The sequence below is a fragment of the Crassostrea angulata genome, chromosome 2 (assembly GCF_025612915.1).
Source record: "Crassostrea angulata isolate pt1a10 chromosome 2, ASM2561291v2, whole genome shotgun sequence".
NCBI lineage: Eukaryota > Metazoa > Mollusca > Bivalvia > Ostreida > Ostreidae > Magallana > Magallana angulata.
The window spans coordinates 53636668-53657732 of record NC_069112.1 but is presented as its reverse complement, the minus strand read 5'-3'; the positions used below and the strand labels follow the sequence as shown (position 1 = coordinate 53657732).

General features: G+C 30.5%; 1 protein-coding gene, 1 long non-coding RNA gene and 1 pseudogene across 2 annotated transcripts; all 3 read right to left on the bottom strand.

Moving 5' to 3' along the window:
* Positions 1-3827: 3827 nt before the first annotated feature.
* Positions 3828-4892, bottom strand: LOC128170576 (uncharacterized). Its single transcript, XR_008241862.1, has 3 exons — positions 4366-4892; positions 4123-4141; positions 3828-3887 (listed from the first exon to the last, which is right to left on the bottom strand). It is a non-coding gene; the product is annotated as an uncharacterized LOC128170576 (long non-coding RNA).
* A 757-nt stretch (positions 4893-5649) lies between these two features.
* Positions 5650-7400, bottom strand: LOC128170561 (uncharacterized). The gene is made up of 3 exons (XM_052836347.1): positions 7073-7400; positions 6621-6845; positions 5650-5874 (listed from the first exon to the last, which is right to left on the bottom strand). Exons 1-3 carry the CDS (start codon positions 7125-7127, stop codon positions 5831-5833), a joined length of 324 nt encoding a protein of 107 aa, XP_052692307.1. The 5' UTR covers positions 7128-7400; the 3' UTR covers positions 5650-5830.
* Positions 7401-15296: 7896 nt separating this feature from the next.
* LOC128170535 (uncharacterized) lies at positions 15297-20431 on the bottom strand (annotated as a pseudogene).
* Between the last annotated feature and the right edge of the window lie 634 nt (positions 20432-21065).

Genomic DNA, 21065 nt, shown 5'->3' with positions numbered 1-21065 from the left:
CACAGACAAAGACAGTTAAGAATGTAAATGTTATTTGATAACACAACTTGAAAAGAATCATAGAAAAAAAAACATACATGGAATTTATAAGTACAACATGTAAGTATTTCAAAAGAAAATAGACAATTAAGACTTTTAAGTTTGTATTAACCTTATGAGGATACTCTTGAAATTTATCAACTTAAGTAATATTATTATTACATGTATATGTACCACTTTAAAATGATAATAGCATTATTTGTTGTAATATCAACTTTGTATTAGAAACAAACTAAGATTTATATAATTAATTATATGTTTTAATTTGAAAACTAGAGTAAATAATTTCTCACAATTTAATAGATACAGGTAGAAAATTTCATCCACATGACAAGAGATACACTTGGAGAAAACCAACACCTCTGACGCAAGCATGTTTTTGTAGTAGAGTGAAAATATATTGGTTTTTAATATTTTAATTTCAGAATATTGATTTTTTCATTATTATTGACATGTTCTAATCAATTTGTTACTTTTCAGGAATTTTACTATTGAAGACTTCGATTTATTTAATTACATAACAGAAAATGATTTATCAGTGTTGAATAAATAAATTATTTAGTTGAATTAATTTAAATTGATATTTTGTGCTTGTTTTTATTTACTTTGGTTACTCCTCTTTGGAGTACACCTGTAGTTTCTATTTATAGCATCTATTTGAGTGGTCACTTAGATCTGGTCATGTAATTGGTTTATAGGAGTACTTGTATTTGTTCATTCTGACTCCTGAATTTCATGCTATAAGAGACTAGCCATGCGGTTTTAACTGCCATATTAGAAGTTTGAAGTTGTTCTATATTTTATTCATCTTTGAAGTATTTTCCTGCACTAAGAAGGTTAGCACTTTTAGTGTATTACAGTGTAATTGGGTTTACAATTTGTTTAATTATTTTTTTTTCTATTTCCACTTCTTTTCCCACTTTGAATGAATGTTGGAATGTTTAAGATAGAATGAGAGGAGAGTGAATGGCTTATGCGAGTTTATATTTGTATGAATGTAGCCAGTAATTAAAGTAATAATCTTCAAATTAAGTTTATCACGTGTAACTAATTGTGTTTTTCTTAATAAGTTTAAAAGCTAGGAGAAAGAGTGTGAGTGCATTATAATTATAAATTTTACAGTTTTATAATGCTTAAATATAAATATCCATACATGTCAAAATTATATTTCTTTTACATTTAGGTTTGACATACACTTACACGACGTACATGTAACTGGTAGAAGTTTCCATGACCTTCGCACCTCATGGGAGGTATGAAATGATATTATATGTATATATGATATGTTTGTTTATATGAATATATTTTCATCTAAATGTTGAAAAATATATTAAAATATATTAAATGGACAGAACTATTGCTACATTTGAAATAATGTTGAGAAAAGAATTTGAGTTTATATGCATAACTTGGTTATATGTTTTGTTCATGTAGTTCAATTGATTTGCATGAGTTATTTGTTATTTGAAATTTATTCAGTTTGTGTTAAACAGAAACTTTCTTTGAGTTGAGCATATTTATAAAAAGCTAATAAGAAAGTTTATTGTTAATTTGAATTTGCGTTTAAACTTTGGAAAATTGTTTGGTTTAATTTTATTATAATTTCAATACAAGGTCATGCATGCAGAATTTGCATCAAGAGTTATCGTTCTTGTATTTATTGTATTTTATTATATTCCAGGGTCGGGGAATTTTATTCTGTAATATTTGCCATACACAAATAAACCTACAATAACCCATCGACTAGATTTCCTGTCTTATTCCACTCGGTTTCATTTTAACCTTTATCGTGTTTCAGTTCTCTTATAAAAGTGATATCATGAAACTTTTGGATCAGATCATTATCATTAGAGTTGGATAATTTTAAACATGACTGTAGCCTTTGAAAATATGAAAACTCACTTTAATCAAAGTACTGATAGTACTTAAAAGCGCTAATCCAGCTTCTGTACGTATATAACAGATATATGTATATAACATTTGAGCTTCTGTATACGCACTATATTTCCTCATTACTGCTTGGCAGCCCCTGTAATGATGTATGTAAGCCCCGTATATTAAATTCACGATAGTGAAACTGGTTCCCTATCCAGTGTAAATGATGTATATTTCTGCTCATAGGGGGTGGTTATTTGATGCACCGAAAGTAGAAGTCTAACGGCAATAAAGCGCTTACTATGCTTAGCGCTTTAAAAAGTATAATGGGATATTAGAATTCATTCTGTCTTTAATAATCTGATGATGAAAAAAGAAAAAAAATCAGAATATAAACCATATAGGTACATATGTAAGACTTCATTTCTCAAACCATCGTACGCCAAATGCGTCCATTGACATGTGGTAATCCGGATTGTTCATGCATTCTGCTGGCGTACACCAATCTCGCCACTTTGAAATTAGAATTAATCATCAAGTTTGTCGGATAGCTCATGGCTATACGTTGAAATAAAATAAAAGATGTAGATATCTGTAATGAATGGTGAATATATTGATTGTATGTAAATATTAAACAAATGGTTATTTTAAAAAGTTATAATATAACGTTGAATACTTTTTACAAAACTTTGTTTATATGCGAGGAAGACGATATAAAAATACTGAGGAATGAAGATTAAGGCTATAATTGTGGTAGATAAAATTTATTAATTTTGTGGAAAGCTTCTAATGAAACTCTGTATTTCAGAATACTATTAATGGATATTGATTTAGACCTAGTTTATCTGTAACCAGGGTTACAAAGACATTTTTGACAACATGTGTCTCCATTGTGTTTTTACACCGGTTAATTTCTTTGCCAATTCGCCGTTTTATGCCGGTCGCTTTTAAGGGTATGCCGATATGCGCTGGTCAGTTTCTTTAAAGTTAAATTTTGAACGCATTCTTGGGACTCATTATTAATCCTGGAGTCACGATTTTAAAAAAAATTAGAATTTAAGCTAAATATTTAAGCTTTGGTGTAAAACGGCGTTATAAAACAAGTTGAATTTCATTTGATAAGGCATTGCTATTACAAATAATCAATACAATGATGGTTTCGTAAACTCACAAATAATTCTTTTCATATATATAATAAATAATATCTTATATTTCAAAAAGAATTAAGGATATAAATATCGCTATCGTAGAGAGTTTTGTGGGGTGTTTTTTTTTAGCAATTTTTTCAAAATGTTTATAATAAAACATTAAGAAATTTTGCAGGAAGGCAAATATTGGCAATATATCTCAGTTCTAAAAGTTTCAGAAAGGTGCTCAAATGTGGCCGCATTCACATTTTGCAAATACTGCAGTTAAATCTACAATTTACACCAAATTCTCAGGACGATGGCATGGTTAATGTTTTGCATATGCCAAACAGCACAGCCGAAGTGAAAAAAAAATCAGTTGTAGAGAATCATGATATTCTGCCCTACAGTGCCACATACGGCACTTAAAATTGTTCCAAACTTGAATTGTGTGGCATTTGTTGCTTTGTAGCTGTAGCTTTTTGTTGAAAATCTTTTACAGGATATTTGGTTATTGGTGAACAGTGGTGGTGTCAGTTGGAATACCTATGGATTTCTTCATATGTCTTGGATTCGTCAACCTCTTCACGTTCTGTATATCGATGATCTTTGTCCTCTGTAAATTTAGCCAAAATATCTCAATCATTTTTTATTTATTTTTTTATTTTCCTTTAATTATTGTATTAAATTATGAGTTTCTGAGCACATTCAGCGTATGATTTTTTTGACAATTCTGTTAATTGTTTACATATTTATTTGAGATTTGACGCTAATCTTAACTTCACTTTATTCAGAATTTCTCATATTGTACCTGTTTTATTTGTAGGTTGCGGCATATTTTCACGGCTAAAACATAAACAGAGTTTTGAATGTCTCTCATGTTATTTAATTCTGAAATTTATTTAAATACAGTATATAATTATTCAAATATTAAACACAACAGCTTAGTTCCAAAGAAATCAACAATCTTATCTAGAGTTCGTATTTTTTTGATTGATTTTCTAAATAATTTTTTTATTGTATTTTGATACGAAGCTAAATATTTGTTTCAAACAATCCTATAAATATGCATGAGACCCACCTCATTCTGGAAAGTTTTGCTGCAAAAAAAGTCAGATTTAAAATTAATAGAACAGATAACACATTAGATAGATGGATAGATAGATAGATAGATAGATAGATAGATAGATAGATAGATAGATAGATAGATAGATAGATAGATAAATAGATAGATAAAGTTAGGCTCTGAAACTTAGAAAAATCTGCTTTATTTTTTGAGGATAAAACATTAATTTATTCTAGGTATTTCACCAATGATACGAACTAGCGTTACGTTTCCAGATGACAAAATTTATCATACTTCCTGTGACAACAATCAGAAGTGATTCCAACACGATTACAATGGTGTAGCCCTCCGTGCATGAACAAGGCTGTGTGCTTGTAGCTTCAACTGGAAACATGTTTAACGTTTAGTAAAACTCATGCATTCAATTTTAAATGATATAATTAGGACAAATGTTCGTCAGTATATTGAATAGGTAAGCCGAGTTATGATGGAATCAATTTATTTCGTGGGTTTAATATCTGTGGTAAGTCAAACTTTTCCTGGTTTGTGCGGACGTAATTCCGTGGGAAGCAAGTTCTAATTTGTAGATAAATACTGAATAAATGCGTGTATACACGTTGGCGGGGATGTAAATTCGTGTGCAAGGGTCACCCACGAAAAGCACAAACAATGGTCCTCCACAAACAATTATGATTCATCAGTAGTTAGTTTTACCAATTGATAACAACGTTACTTGTTTATCAGATGTTTTCAGGATATACAAAATTGTTTTCCCAACATTTTCACATATAGTATATTTTAGTTTTTAATGAAAGAATGTAAGTTTCATTAACCACAAAAAATTAAAAAAAAAATAGGACCGTTTGTTTTAAAGTATCACAATTGTAAACACAAAAGATGCTAGTTTTCTCGATCTTTTTTTATTGTTGTTTTTATTTTTGAAATCAAGTACACAAAGAATAATACGTTTTAGTTTGAAACAAACCCTTGTTACATCTGTGACCCTTATATCCTGAGGCACAACTTATACAGTGGCCAGTAATGGTATCACACTTCCCATCTTCGCAGTTTGTTGGGCATGAGTAAATGCAATCTTCTCCAAAGGTTCCATTACAACCTTTATTAAATAACCAAACAACATAAAAATATTTCATTGTTAACTGAATATTTTCTATCATACGAGAATACTTTAAAACTATAAATCAAAGTAAAGAAACACGTTAGCTGAGTTTTTTGCTTAGGTAAAATGAAAAAAAAAGTTTCTAAAATTAGATTATGTAACCTGATTATTTAAGACTCACCATAGACTTCTACCTCGCACAGTCCATTAAACGCATATTTTGAATAAATAAATTAAACTATATAATGATGAACTGAAGATTACTTATTCTATGCGAAAAATTATATAAACAGAATTGTAAGTTGTCAAACAAGTAAGCAGGATTTCTTTTGTTTTGGAAGAATTAAACAGTTCTTTCATTAGATTTTTATACAATATACGTAATTGAGACTCACCGTATACTTCCATCTCACAGAGTTCATTATAAGCATATTCTGAATAGAAGCTCGGATACACAACACCCTGCCTACGTTCATTGTAGTATATAATGTATCGTCCTAAAAGAGTGCAATTAATGTGTTGATCTTCTGACATCATGTTTTAGTCAGTTGATTCATTGTGATAACAGATATAGCCATCGTCTTTAGAGGTTGTGTTAGATATCTAGACAAAGAAGCCTGCAATTCTCCTAAAATTTTCACTATTCTCTGAAAAAGCAAACATAAAAAGTTAAGGTTTAACTGAATAACTTGAACAATAAATGTTATACGTATAAACAACACCGTTAATATGAACTACAAAATACTTCCAAAGATTTGTATGCATAAAAATACATTTATTAAGCATAAATGCAAAGACAAAGAAACCTGCCATCCTATAGCTATATATATATATATATATATATCCTCTGCAATATCAAAGAAATAGTCATGTTTTAACTAAAAATGATTGTACACTAAATTCTGTAAATAAGCACAGAACAGTTTAGATATACTATAAATACAAAAATATACATACATTAAAAACTACATCTTAATTAGTCCGATATATTTCTGAAAGGAATATCAAATAACATACATTATTGATTTAAATAATAGCTATATTTTTATATTGATATTATAATTATATTTTATAAATATAAGAATATTCATTAAATACGAATCATTGATATTTCTTCAACTTTCGCGCAATAGTTTTGCAGGTGGTCAACTAATTTCTTTCAAGCATTTGACAACTTGGATTTGTGCCATGTCACAAAATATTATTCCAGTATTTTTGTCTGAGCTACCTTTAGTAAAACATTACAGTAAAGAGTGTTGTTACACTGTAGTCATTCCAATTTGCTTATCTTTTTGACATGTTTGTCAACTGCAACAGATGCTCAGCAAGCTAACATTTGTCGACCTTGTTTATATTCAAGAAATTCATTTGAAAATTGAAAAAAAATGCATACTGTGGTTATATGTCAAAAAGTAGATGTCTATGTGTCTAATGCTGACAACTCTTCCAAGGTCTACTGTCCATGTTGCTGTGTATTTACCGTCATCAGAAATTGTACACTGACCTCCAGTTCCACGATCAGTGTACATACCATCCACAGCATTCTCACTACCAAAGTCTCTACTTTTATCTGGCCAAGGATACTGCTCCCAAGTTGGCTGATGAAGTGCTAGATTTTCTGTACGAATGCAAATCGTAAATTAAATCATTTATGTGACAAAAACAGAATTGAACTCATTTAATACATTATTATCATCTCCTTTTGTATAGGATTTAGTATCTAAATAAATTTACTTATTTTTTTTTCTCCAAATTTTTACTTATATTGATAATAAATGTGTTCTTGATAAATATGAAAAAAATTATCTCAATACTATACATTCCAAATATTAAATAGAAACATACCCAACCCTTGAATTTGTGCGATATATAACAACACATTCAGTATAAGGAATCCCATAACTCTGTAAAACAGACCTTACATTAGTTCGTGTACAAACAAATGACACATATGCAATGTAAACAACACTTTGCGTCCACAAATGCACCTGCGTAAAAGAATTTTTTTTACAATACCTGTGCAACCAATCTTGACGTGAAATTAATTTCAAAACCTGTCTTTCCTGTTTTCACCGAACCAGGAAGTCATTATGTAAATCAAATCTAAATGCGCATTCAACACGATTTTATCGGTTCACATATCTTTGTATCTTTACATTTTCCAGTGTCTTTGCCTGTGATAACACTACGTATCGATTTTGTACTAATAACCCATAATACAAATGACACCAAATTGAGGCGCCAGTGGTGTTTACTTATTTATATTTAAATATCTAATCGTACGATGGCTTAAAATTATATAAATATAAGTAATAAGAAATCATTCTTTGAATATTATGAGGTGATAATTTCGGTCGGGGCGTGATCAAATCTATCATAAAGGCCTTCGGGCTTTATTGGATTTGATCACGCCCCGACCGATATTATCACCTCATCATACTCAAAGAATGATTCCTTATTTCAATGCCTAAATAAGGGGTTGAAGAAATAAAGAATATGAAATAATTACCTTGCCCATCTAGTGTTCTTACCAGCCTTACCTGGTTATTTTTAAAAGTTGTATTTTAAATGAAAACTTAATGAAAAAAACTGATTCAGTACAAACATATATGGAAAACCTTCAACCCAAATGACGAATAACAGTTACATTGCTGAAAGTTAAATCTTTTTCAAATAAATGTTAACATGTGTATCAGTTGTTGAAGGTTCCTTGCACAAAAATACACACAAAATTCAAAATGTAATCGTTCAGCGAATCAATCCATTTTATTTTAATTACACAAACAAAGACATTTTATTTGAAAAAAAAAACAGCCTTTATGCATGCAGTTTACTCAAATGCACAGTCTGCTTGACCAAACAATACAGCTGACTTAAATGCATTTCTAGTTAACCGTATCAAAATCACTACGCATTTAGGAATTGAATTTGTTGTCAATTTTATTTCAAACGCTTGAAGACAATGTATCCCATAATTTTAGGCAATGTGTAGGATTATTGGGAAAAATATAAGAAGTTTAATAACTGATGTCTGGCTGGGTAAGACATTCATCATTAATAGTCAGCACAGTGTCAGTGTTGGTATATTGCCCCACCTTTTTGTAAAGCAAAGATTTTCCTCAAATTTACATACGAAAAATTGATTTATCGTGGAGTTGCCCCCCCCCCCACACTTTAATAGGACCATGTAAAAAATCTAATTGAAAAATGGAAATAAACAGTGAAATTGAAGTCTAAAGTGTGAATAATACCCCCCCCCACACACACACAGAGTAGAATTTTCAGGATTTGGACATTTCACCCCTTTTTGTTGCTTGTTGAGATTTTTTGGGATGAGTCGGCCCACCCATCAGCCCTACCCCATTTTAAAAAAAAGATGCTACGTGACTGATAAAAGAATAAAAAATAATTCACATATTTGAATCAATAAGTAAGTACAATGTTTAACAAAAATGATCGAAGGAGAAGGAAGTCTTAATTAATATACATGTAATATTGACGAATCACAAATGTATCATAATGCTCCTCATGTTAGTCATTTTCAAATTGTTGAAGAGATATAAAGGTCAAGACAAAAACTGACTGCGGTCGATTTTGGTTTTTTTTCTAAAAAACAAAACAAAAGACGATTACTACAATTTGTGGATTTTTGTTCTTAGCTTTAAAAATATGATTTAGATGTCATTGATACGTGTAAAAATATTGAAGAGTTCTGAGTTTAAAATGAATATTTTTCATAACAAACAACTAACATATTTCTACTTTCCATCGAAAGCACCCTTTGTTAAATGTATATATGACGTTTTAAAGGCATTTTTGCGATGTTGAAAAACAAACTTTCTAGAAAAACTTTCTAAGCATGACCAGACAAATGAAAAAAGGTGTTTAAGATAATTTTGATTTTTTTAAATAAAAATTAGCGAGGTACAGCAAATGAAAATGAATAACGGCAATCTACCTATACATATACAGAAACAATTAAATCTTGAGGTGAATTTGCGTATGTGCGCGGGAATAGTAAAAAACACCAGCATGGTGAACAAGGTAATCAACAGGTTTGTTTACAATTGTTAAAAATTATAAAAATAGGCTTGTTGATGCTCACAGAAAAAAATATGAGATATGGTCATCTGCATTTTATGTTGATGGTTGCGTATCGGTGTCGATAAAAATGTATGAAAGCTCTTTGGCAATTACACATTTTTTTCATGCATTTGACAACAATAATTATGAAAAAGAGCGTCAAAGATATCCCTTTAGATGGCTTCCGACTCAAAACAGAAAGAAGTCAACATTCCGTAGTAAACATAAGGTTTAATTTATTTCTAGCAGGTGTCAACCACTCAAAGCGGTCCTCAATGTTGATTCTCAGTTTACAACGTCCTTCTTTAAACTTGTTCTTACTTTCTTTTCTCTCCGAAGGCGTCATTCCACTGCCAACGGACCGACCACGTTTTTGCGTCGACATTTTGTGTACGTTCTAATATTAGCCTGTCACACTACGTGCTTAACATTATTTTAAGTTGGGCGGTTATTGACACACCCGGTCAGTAAATAAATTATTTGAATTTATATTCAATACTTTTAATGCATTTTTTCAAGAAACATATACAATTTACGATTGCTATTTAAATGAGTGAATATAAAGAACTAAGTATTCTACGCTGTTGAGGAGAATAGAAATAGACTTGCGAACCTATATAAACTTAAGGTGCAGGGAATATTCATTTGTTATTTACTGATTTATTATCACATAGTAATATTCAATATGAATTGAATATTGGAATGGAATGTTGTTGTTTTTTTTTTTCATTTGGAGGGGGGGGGGGGGAGGTTACCATCTGATACATAAGTTATTAAATACAATGCAGTATGTTTCATTGTCACCACAAAACACTAAACATGACCTGGTTACTTAATTACAGTATGACTCTTCTTTACAATTACTATAATTATACTGACATACAATACCAAATCTTCTTATTTTAAATTTTGTATGTAAAACTTGAAAACTTAAATAACGCAATCTAGGGAACGAACAAGACCAAATGATACATGAAACATTATCATTATATTTGTTTCAAGTATTTTTTTTATTAACAACCCAAAGGAGAGACTATACAATAATATGCCAAATAATAAAATAAATAGATAGTATAATTTGCACTCCCTCACAAAATAAAGGAATGATCCCTTCTCTGACTTTTTACATATAGTAATGGTAAACTTGTCAATAAGGAGCCTTTCACTTTTGGTTAAATGACAACCCAATGACAAACAGAATGTTCATTGACTTGACACATGTAAATATATTTATTAAAGAAAATCTGCGTAGTTAAAGGATTGTAAACCGATGCCAACCACCGAAGAAAAAATCTAATGTTTATTTTTTCTAGATTGACATACGAACATAAATTTATTATTTTTTAATCAGTTGATTTCTTCAAAAACAGAAATGCACTATCCTGCGTTTATTCCATAGCACCGCATGCATTGATTGTATATGAAAACTTGAATAGATGGTGTGACGTCAAAATAATTGATTTGTTCGTTCATAAATACAAAAGAGTCCTACATCATTTCGTTCTCCATTGAATAGCGATTTCTCCAACTTAAAGCGAGTATAAAAGCTTAATTATGTCTATTATTTTCAACTATTGAATCATGATCAACTATGATTAATTATATAACTATATTATTAATTCAAATATAAACAGAACGGAAATAAATTCACAACCCCAAAAATTAATGCGTATTAAATTAATTGAAACGTTGACCCTAATATCATGAAACACAACTTAAAGGGGCATGGTCAGGATTTTGGTCAAATTTTATTTTTCTGTTTTTATTATTTACAATGCTTTAGCAATGTATTTTTAATAATCAAATGAAATTTTGGTGCTTATCGATAAGTTTTAAGCAAGATGCAGGGCTCACAATTCTTCGTCATGTACACAAGGCTCGTGCCCTGTTTTTGTTAACATAGGTTCAATATACCTGTAAAAATCGTTTTCAAGCTGATTTGTCTACCTTCTTATTCCTTTTAAGCATAAATAAACAGTTCCTAACTATTAACGCATGCATTTGAAGTCTAAAATTGGAATTTTCACTTCAACATTCAAACGCTTTGTTTACATACCGAAGAATTTTAAGCTCTCTAACTCGCTTAGAACTCAACAAATGACACTCGAATTTTGGTTGCCTGTTAAAAATGCATTATTAAAGCATTGAAAACATTAAAATTGAAAAAAAAAATTGTTACCAAAATCGAGACCATGTCCCTTTAAACAGTAGCGTGTATTGGTATCACACCTCCTGTCTTGGCAGTTTGTTGGGCATGGATTAATGCAGTCCTCCACAAAGGTTCCATTACACCCTATTTTCTTGAAGAACAAGGGAAATTAAACTATGTTATCTTATACATGTAAAGTCAAGGTTACCTACTCTACCCGATAACTTATATAAACAATAATTTGATTGTAAAACAAGTAAGCAATTTTTTTTGCTTTCTTATAATTGAAAAAGTTTTTTATCCAGTTCATTTATACAATTAAAGATAAATTAGACTCGCCGTATATATACTTCCACCTCACAAAGTTCATTAAAAGCATGTTTTGAATAGAAGCTAGGATATTGAACATCTTGTCTGCGTTCACTGCAGTTGAAATGCTTGTCTTCTGACAACCTGCTTTGTTCAGTTGATTTATCGTGATAACAGAGATAGCCATCTCTCTCATAAGTTGTGTTTGATACATAGACAACGAAGCCTGCCATCCTATGTATATTACAATGACTTGATCGGCAATTAGTTCATGTTCATAAGTATTACTGCTAGAATCCTATTAATAATTATATAAGATAACGTGCGAGAACTTATTGTTATTTTATTGTTATAGAAACAGTAAGATTTCCGCTATCTATTCATTGTTTTGGCTACAAACCAAAATACATAAACAATAGAATTCTTAAGACACAATAAGAGTTAGAAATGCAGAAAATTTACTTCAAACATCTCGGAAATCACCTTAACAAAAGTAAGCCTATGGAAACGTATCACATTTGAATCCGTGCGATGACACATGTAACTGAATGTTTGACTTGTAATCCACTGTGATGACAGAACTTTTTTTGTGTCGGTCGAAATTCAAGGAATATTTACCTCCGTGTTATGATATATGGCAAAAATAAGCAGGGTAATATTTCTACTACACAATATTTAAGAAAGAAACCGAGCATCTTCTTGCTTGTAAAAGGCCATTTTGTTTCCAACCTGAGGCAGATCAATTTATTCACATGCACCGTCGGTGTAAATCAGGGGCGTTGCTATTAACTTTCACACCATTATTTCGTTTACTGGACATTTAAAGAAAAAGAAAAAAGGTTTTTAATAAATAAACAATGCCTTTATTTAATTTTTAATCATTTGGTCCGAGACATGTGAAGCACATGTTCCACCGTTTTTCAAATTTTGCGTGTGGCCGCAGGGACATCGAAAAAGAATATTGCTTATAATATGATTGATTTGTTTTTATTATATAATTTTTATGCTATATGCGTACATTTTATCTTATGTTAAATTAAAAAAATGAGCTTTTTACTGATTAATTACTGGAAAATAACGAAAAGATATGAGTGGCAATAATAAGTCCTCGAACTTCCTGTAAATCGAAGGTCATGACCAAGGTTTAATTTTAGCCAGAATAATGTCAATATTGATGAGAATAAAATAAAAATTATTCCTCATTTTTAATAAATGAACAGTGCAGAGATCTGCCTAAAAATGTTTACATGACAGCTTCAATGAAGAGAGGTATAGAGAAAACTTGTGTATTTTTCGGCAATAATGGGTACTCGCACGTTAAATATTCTCATTTTTTATCGAAAACCCCATCGACTTCTTGAATTTAATTGATAATACTACGTATTTTTTATTTACAACAACGAAGCACAGGATTCTAGCAGCACATTTTAAGTAGTTTAGGTCATATGCTTTTGATATTTGCTACATTCAACTTTCATAATATTCGGGGTAGTGTTACACTTTTGCTTTTTTGTACACAGTGACAGAGGAAAAGCCGGTCAAGCCACATAAATGTCTATCTGCTTACTTTATAACACTTGTTAATGAAACAAGATATCCATGCCCGCATTATCCTGATTATATCCAAACTGACATTTATCTAAATCTTGTGTATCATTGTGAAATGTCTTATATTATCATTGTTTACACTGCATTCCAATGATTTGTCCCCCGACATTGATCTTCTCTACTAAACATGCATGTGACGTCATCAATGATAAATATACGTAATAAAGAAAAATCGAAGATATATTCAGTTACAAGAGTTTCTAGTGACATTTTACGCCAACAGTTCTTATAATTTTAACCAGAGATAAAGTAAAAATTGACATTTTTTTATTAAAATATTACATCGTGCTGCTTATTTTGACGTCATATCGATCAGCGAAGTATTTACTCAATCGATCGCTGAGAGCTGCCTTATCATACCCGCGTACGGCTTTCTTATATTAATTTGTACAAAGATGTAGGAGAAATGAGCAAATCTTACTTTACAAGCTTTTTTGGCTCATAAATTTGACGTACAATTCTTTAACTGATGATGTCTGTAGTGAAACTGATTCATCATAGTCAATCTGCATAAAGTAAGCTAGCCGGACGTCAAGTTTCTTGTTTTCTACAAATACTAAACAAAACTTATCCTATGCTATCGAACATGAAGCCACTTTAAAAGAGGAGAACTGTCGGTGTCTTGAACAACCCCAAACGCAAAAGGACGAGTTGTCAAAAGGTCGAGACTGTAACAACTTAACAACAAAAAATAGCCGAAGGACCCGCCATGCTAGGGACTCGTTACAAACGTGGCCTTCGGGCTAGATCAAAATCCTAGCAATATGCACACCTCTAATATCAGTACAATTGATCTGCAAAAGAAAAACTTCCTATCTTGAGAACTGTAGGAGGAGTTATTCGTACAATGAGGGTATCCTTTATGCAATTTTTGCCAAAAGCTGGTATTTTTTCGATAAATTATCAGAAATCAAACTCCTAGCAATATGCACACCTCTGATATATGTACAATTGATCTGCAAAAGAACAACTTCTTATCTTGAAAACTGTAGGAGGAGTTTTCCGTACAATAAGGATACCCTATATGCAATTTTTGCCAAAAGCTGGTATTTTTTCGATACATTATCAGAAATCAAACTCCTAGCAAATATGCACACCTCTGATATATGTACAATTGATCTGCAAAAGAACAACTTCCTATCTTGAAAACTGTAGGAGGAGTTTTCCGTACAATAAGGGTACCCTATATGCAATTTTTTGCCAAAAGCTGGTATTTTTTCGATAAATTATCAGAAATCAAACTCCTAGCAATATGCACACCTCTTATATATGTACAACTGATATGCAAAAGAACAACTTCCTATCTTGAAAACTGTAGGAGGAGTTATCCGTACAATGAGGGTTCCCCTTTTGGCAGCCGCCCGCCTCCCCGACAGCCATTTTAATAACTGGATTTTTCCGTTGTAAAAGCCGGTTAAACAAACCAAACAAACAAAAAACCAAATAAACAAAAAACCAAATAAACAAACAATAAAATAACAAAAGAGAATACAAACAATTATGAAATTTAATTGTAAAAGTTCTTCACAATCCTTAGCTATATAAGACGAGTTAATGCAATATACAAATTTTTATCGGATATGTTTGTCATCATATGAACATTACTGCTGAATGGCTTAAACACCAACATCCTTAATTTTCATGAAAACATAGGTTCACTAGTATGTATTTTTTTTAAGGAAAAAAGCACGTTTTCTGTTTGCCCCTAGGTTTGTAATATTGGGCAGATGTCATAAGTAAAAAAGAATGATGTTATCAAGTCTAAATGCCGTGTCTAAGTATTCAGGGTATGCCAAAATTCCTTTTTTTTAAATTTTACCTTGAAAAGTTAAAAAAAATTCAGGGTCAAATGATTTGAAAAGGTTCAGCTATGTTTTATACCATCCATTTATGGTACAATTTCTTGTTATAGGGAATTTTATGTTACGTCTTGGAAAATGTATTTTCAAATCATAAATAAACTTAAGATTCAAAATAAGTCAAAGACAAAGATTTTGATAGATTTTACTCTTCTGTATGCCGTCTATCTAATACCAAGTTCTAATACAATTTTAGTTTAAATAATTGTGCATTTCCTCGTAGGTATTGCATTTTTCATTTTCCTCTTTAAGTTCTGTATATTGTTGATCTTCATTCTCTGAAAAAAAAAAGAAATCATGCTATTAGATATATTGTCTACGTATATCCCTGTAAAAAATGTAAAACAATATTTTTTTTTTACTTATATCATGCGACTTTTTGTTATACATTTTTTAACATAATAAGCTGCTCTTGATAATGACAATCGTTTACCAAGTATTAAAACTGAATTTCCCATCTTATCAAACTACCTTTTGTTTTGACTGTCGTATTTTGATGTGACACAATGTTTGGTAGGCTAAAAACAGACAGAACAAGATTCAAAAACTTAGAAATGATCATCTACTATACAGACCGAGTTTTATTTCTTTAAGCAATTTCAATGCCCTTTTTACACAACAATGGTAACATTTAACGCATCTGTTTTTATTTAAAATGTATATCATACCTTGGACAAATCCACATTTTACAAGATAATTATTTTATTTCTTACCTCATTTGAGAGTATTTGGCTGAAATAGAATAATATAACTTTATAAGATAATAGTGTTATAAATGCAAACTTGTTTTCAATATCATGAAGTTTGGTCAACTTACATTTTTTTCAGCAATTTTATGATTGAACATTATTATACACTGTACAATGTTACAATGTGATTTTCAATATTTAATCATGTAAATTCCGCTTGTGCCCCAAACAACACATCTTTTGAATATAGTGGTCTGTACAATACATGATTGATTCGTAGAGTTATAACTGAAAAAGACGCTGATAAATTCAAATTTAACAAAATACTGTTTCAAACCTGCATTTCTTTTCCATATGATATAATTAATAACACTCCCTGTGACTATAATAATTATCGCAGTTGATGTCAACACATTCACAATTAGGATATTCTTTAAGCTCTCTTCACACGGCTGCATGTTAATGCCTGCAACAGTAACACTTTTTATGGCAATGAAAATAATGTTAATCTAGCAAAATATACATTAAGTTTTCTTAATATATGTGTAAATTGATTGATTACAGTTGTGTAAATGACATATTTCTTAACAAAAATCCCCAAAAATATGATATACATGTAAGTGTGTTCAAATGCATAAAGCAACACTTATTCGATGGATGGGAGAAAAGACTAACATTACACCCGGCATATTCATTCAATGACAATTTTTATGAGATTGATGTATAAACCCCAGGCGTGTTTATAACAGAAAAAAACCCCTAAAAATTACTATGACATATGTTGCTGGGTTTTTTTTTTCTAAACCGAATAATAGATGAGATTCTATTTGACTTCTGATCAGCTTTGTGAATTATTAAAACATTTACTTCTCATTTTGAAATAAACACACACGATATGCAAATAAACTTACGTTGGTTACACGTGTTCCCTGACCATCCTGCTATACAGCCTCCCTCACACTGTCCTGTCCTCCTATCACATCTGCTGGTCACGTTACAATTTTTACTGCAGTTATGAATGCAGTTCTTACCGTAATGACCTATACAACATTCTACAACATAATATGTTGGTAATGTCAACACACATAAACTATATTTGTAATGTTGTGTGTTCTTCATGTTATTTTGTAATAATTTTTTGGGTTTTTTTACATATAAATTTTCGACAACATATTTACAAACCTAGAGAGTCTTTAATATATATGATAAAAATGCATATTGTTATTTCATGTACATATTTTTGATTTAATTCCCCATTAAGTTGACATATGAATTTTTCATAATACAAATAAGAAAAGCTAAAAAATTATATATTGATATATGTTACGAGATATATGTTGCTTTTTATTTAATCTTAAATATATATCTATAGTAATAATCAATAAATAATAATGTCAAGTACCTTTTGATTTTAATAGTTGTATTATTAGGCATTAAATGGTTGTAAAACAAAAGATACAAATAAAAACGAAACATTTTAATGTGTTATAAAAGTCTGCATTAGCTTTTTTCTAAACTGTAAAATTTTACGTAAACAGCTACAAGTAAATTTATTCTAAGAACATTTTCTTCTGCGATTCATTTTATGATTATTCCAGTTGTTAATATAAAGCATTATTTTACATGTACCACTTAAGTCGAAGCTCCTTTCCTGATCAAGTGATCTTGATCGACTTTCTTCCTCTTTTGCATTCAAAAATTGACATCAGTACTAATACATATGGTGTAACTGTTTTTAAGGCTTGCCAAGAACCACAATCGCAATTTAACAACTGATTTGCGTCATTAGACTCTATGGGGATTTCATAGTTATATTTACTGATGTGTTATTCATTACGCTAAATGTCGGACGCTTAGTTGACATTATAATGTTATAAGATTTTACTAACGTCTTCATTCTGTTAAAGTTGCAAAATACCAAGTGACAAAAATTAACATCATAATGATTTTAACAGAGTTTCCATGAAAATCTTAAATTGGAATGCTATGGGTTTTTTTTTATATCAGAAAAGTTCTCAGAAAACGAAATTGAGGCGTCAAGTTAAGAAAAGACTAATATTAAATATTTGACCGATTTAAAATATCACATGATTAAATCTCAGAAACCGAGTAGTGTAAGCAATGTTATGACGAATTCGTTATCGATACTTCGTTTGTAAATCTAGATAATATAGAGGCTTTAAGTTGTCAAAATAAAGCTGCTTAAAAATGCTAAAAATGAAAACATTGAATCTTATAAAATGCGTAAAGGAAACTAAATTCAAAATTTGTGTTTTAGTTATACGTTCGTCTAGAAAGTTGAATAAACAAACCCTGGCTACAGTTAAGACCCTTGTATCCCGATTCACAACTAAAGCAATGGCCTGCGTTGCTGTCACATATACTTCCCTGGCAGTTTGTAGGGCATTTGTGTGAACAGTTCTCCCCAAATGATCTGTTGCATCCTATTCGGGTTAAAAAAAAGTTTAAGTATCAAACATACATTGACATTAAACGGGAACTTGAATACAAATTTGTTTATTGTAATTGTAAAGAAAATTACCATATACTTCAACTTCACACAGTTCATTGAATGCATATTTTGAGTAGAAGAGAGGATATGAAAGCCCATTTTACGTCCGTTGTAGTAAATGACGTATCGTCCATTCACAGAACAGCTGATTTTCTGGTCCCATGATATGGTGCTTTTTACGGTTGATCAGTCATGAAAACACAGAAAACCGCCATCTTTTGTAGTGGAGTTGGATACGTAAAGGAAAAATCCTGCCAATCTATCTTTATATTGACTACGATCTATAAGAAGTGTTCAGAACTAATTTAATGAAAAAAAAGAAACAAAGAAACAAAACAAACCAAACCAAAAAACAAAAAACAAAGGAAAAAAAAAACAACAACAACAACCCCCCCCCCTAACAAAAAAAAAAACCAAAAACAAAACAACAAGCAGTTTGTGCACAGTTTGTGGAATGATATAGATATCCTTTAGTTATACATACGTATGTATGCTTAAGTTATCCTTACTTTAATGTATGTAACTTAATAAAAACGTTAAAAAGTCACCCCTTTATTTATACGATTCTGTAAATCTATTATTGATTCAGTATTCTTGTTTCGAATTCAAAAAATTTCATTAATTTTGTTTCTCATCTTAACACTTCCTGCTACTAACACACATCAGTCCATTATGTATTGATCGTTAAATTCCACGTATTTTACATTTTTTTATAAAAAAAAAATCCTTCTTTGTTAAAATTAACATACATTCCATGTGATCCGTCCGGTAATAGATATTGATATATTTGATGTTAACCACACTTCCAAGGTCTACCCTCCATTCCGCCTCGTATTTCCCATCATCTGAGATTGTACACTGACCTCCAGCATCACTTCGATTTCTGAACATACCATCCACTGCATTATCACTTCCATAGTCTCTGTCTAATTCTGGCCAAGGATGCTTCTCCCAAGTAGATTTTCGCAATGCAAGATTTACTGTTTCAATGATGCAGATACAAGGAAAATGTTTCATTGATGGACGAAACGATTTTCTTTCTCTGATTCCAAATATACTTTAATCATTTTAAAGATAACAGCTACTACAAATCGTTTCTTGTTATTTTTTTAACGCCTTTAAGATTTGAATCAAAGTATGTGTCACTAATCATTTTGCACTACTCTACAAGTTCCGAAATAAAAAGATACATACATACCTAGTCCATGAATGTCAACCACGCATAAGAGAGCATGAATTGTGAAAACAACTGCCACATTATATATCATAGTTCTGTATATTGAGGACATGTTTTGAGACTCCGCCAAAAATTAAACTTAAAGGGCTAGTAAAATTTAGCAAGGGTATCATTATTCAGGAATGAAACGAAATTAAGTACGTATTAAGTTTCTTTTATACTTTTTAATTCCTTGTAAACCAATACAATTTCAATGCAAAACCCTTTCATTTGTAAATGTTAATAAAATATAATGTTCATTTCCTTAACTTGTTAGGATATATGAATACAACTGTAGTTAAAATCAAGGACATGAACATAGTTGATTACGTAATCAAACCTTTTAATCCCGAAGGGATTTTCATAATTTTTATCACGTACCAAACAAGTTCATACACGAGCGAACTGCTAACCTTCTTAATATTATTTAGATTTTGTTTTTGAAAAGCAAAATGCTCATAACCATTAACAATAATGAGTTTTCATGCTAAGAAAATACCATTGCCAAATCGCGTTTGGGCAATATTGTGACGTCATGTACAATGATACACAGAATTGAACATTTTTGCTATTCAATGGGTACATATAAGAAAACACAATTCTGAATATGAAAATCATAATCTATCATACCTCTGAATGTTTGCTATGTAAAATTACAACGAATAAACATGCAATTTTATCTAACCGTGAAATCGATTTGGTGCTACATTTCTCTACATATGGTAAATAGTCACCAAAACTATTTACCAGCGGCATTCGTCCTGGGAATTTACTGGCTGCATGTTTCGGAGAACAATAAACTTGTCATCGTCCTTATGTCAGTATATACGATATGATATATATATATTTAATAAATTACAGATTTAAAAATGAAAAGATTAACTTAGTATAAAACATATCCAATAGAATTAAATAACGAAAGTTGAAAAAGGATAAAAAAAAAAACATGGACATGTTTATATTGCTAATAAAATCTTTTATTAAAAATTTTGTCAGTAATTATTTCCAAATATATCCAAAATGGCCTTATAGATATATACCGATAGTTAAATATGCACTTAAATACTTAAAGAATGAATGTAAAGGTATTCAAAACAATTTTCATCTACCTTACCTCCTTGTATTTACCGGGTTCAAAAACTAAAACTTGCTAGATATGCTTATGCTTATCTATAACTCGCTAGAATATTCTTTAAAACATTTTTATTCATGTTTGAATAGTTAATGTAGGCAATTCATCTTTCGTTAACTTTATATTATTTTTTTATTGTTAGGTTGTTTGTTTTAATATGTGTATATTCACATCTTAATTACGATATTAACATGCTAAATTAAACGTCTGCAACCTCTTATATAGATTTTTACCGGCACATATAGAATGGAATTTGTTTTCTGTCTTAAAGCAATCTAACA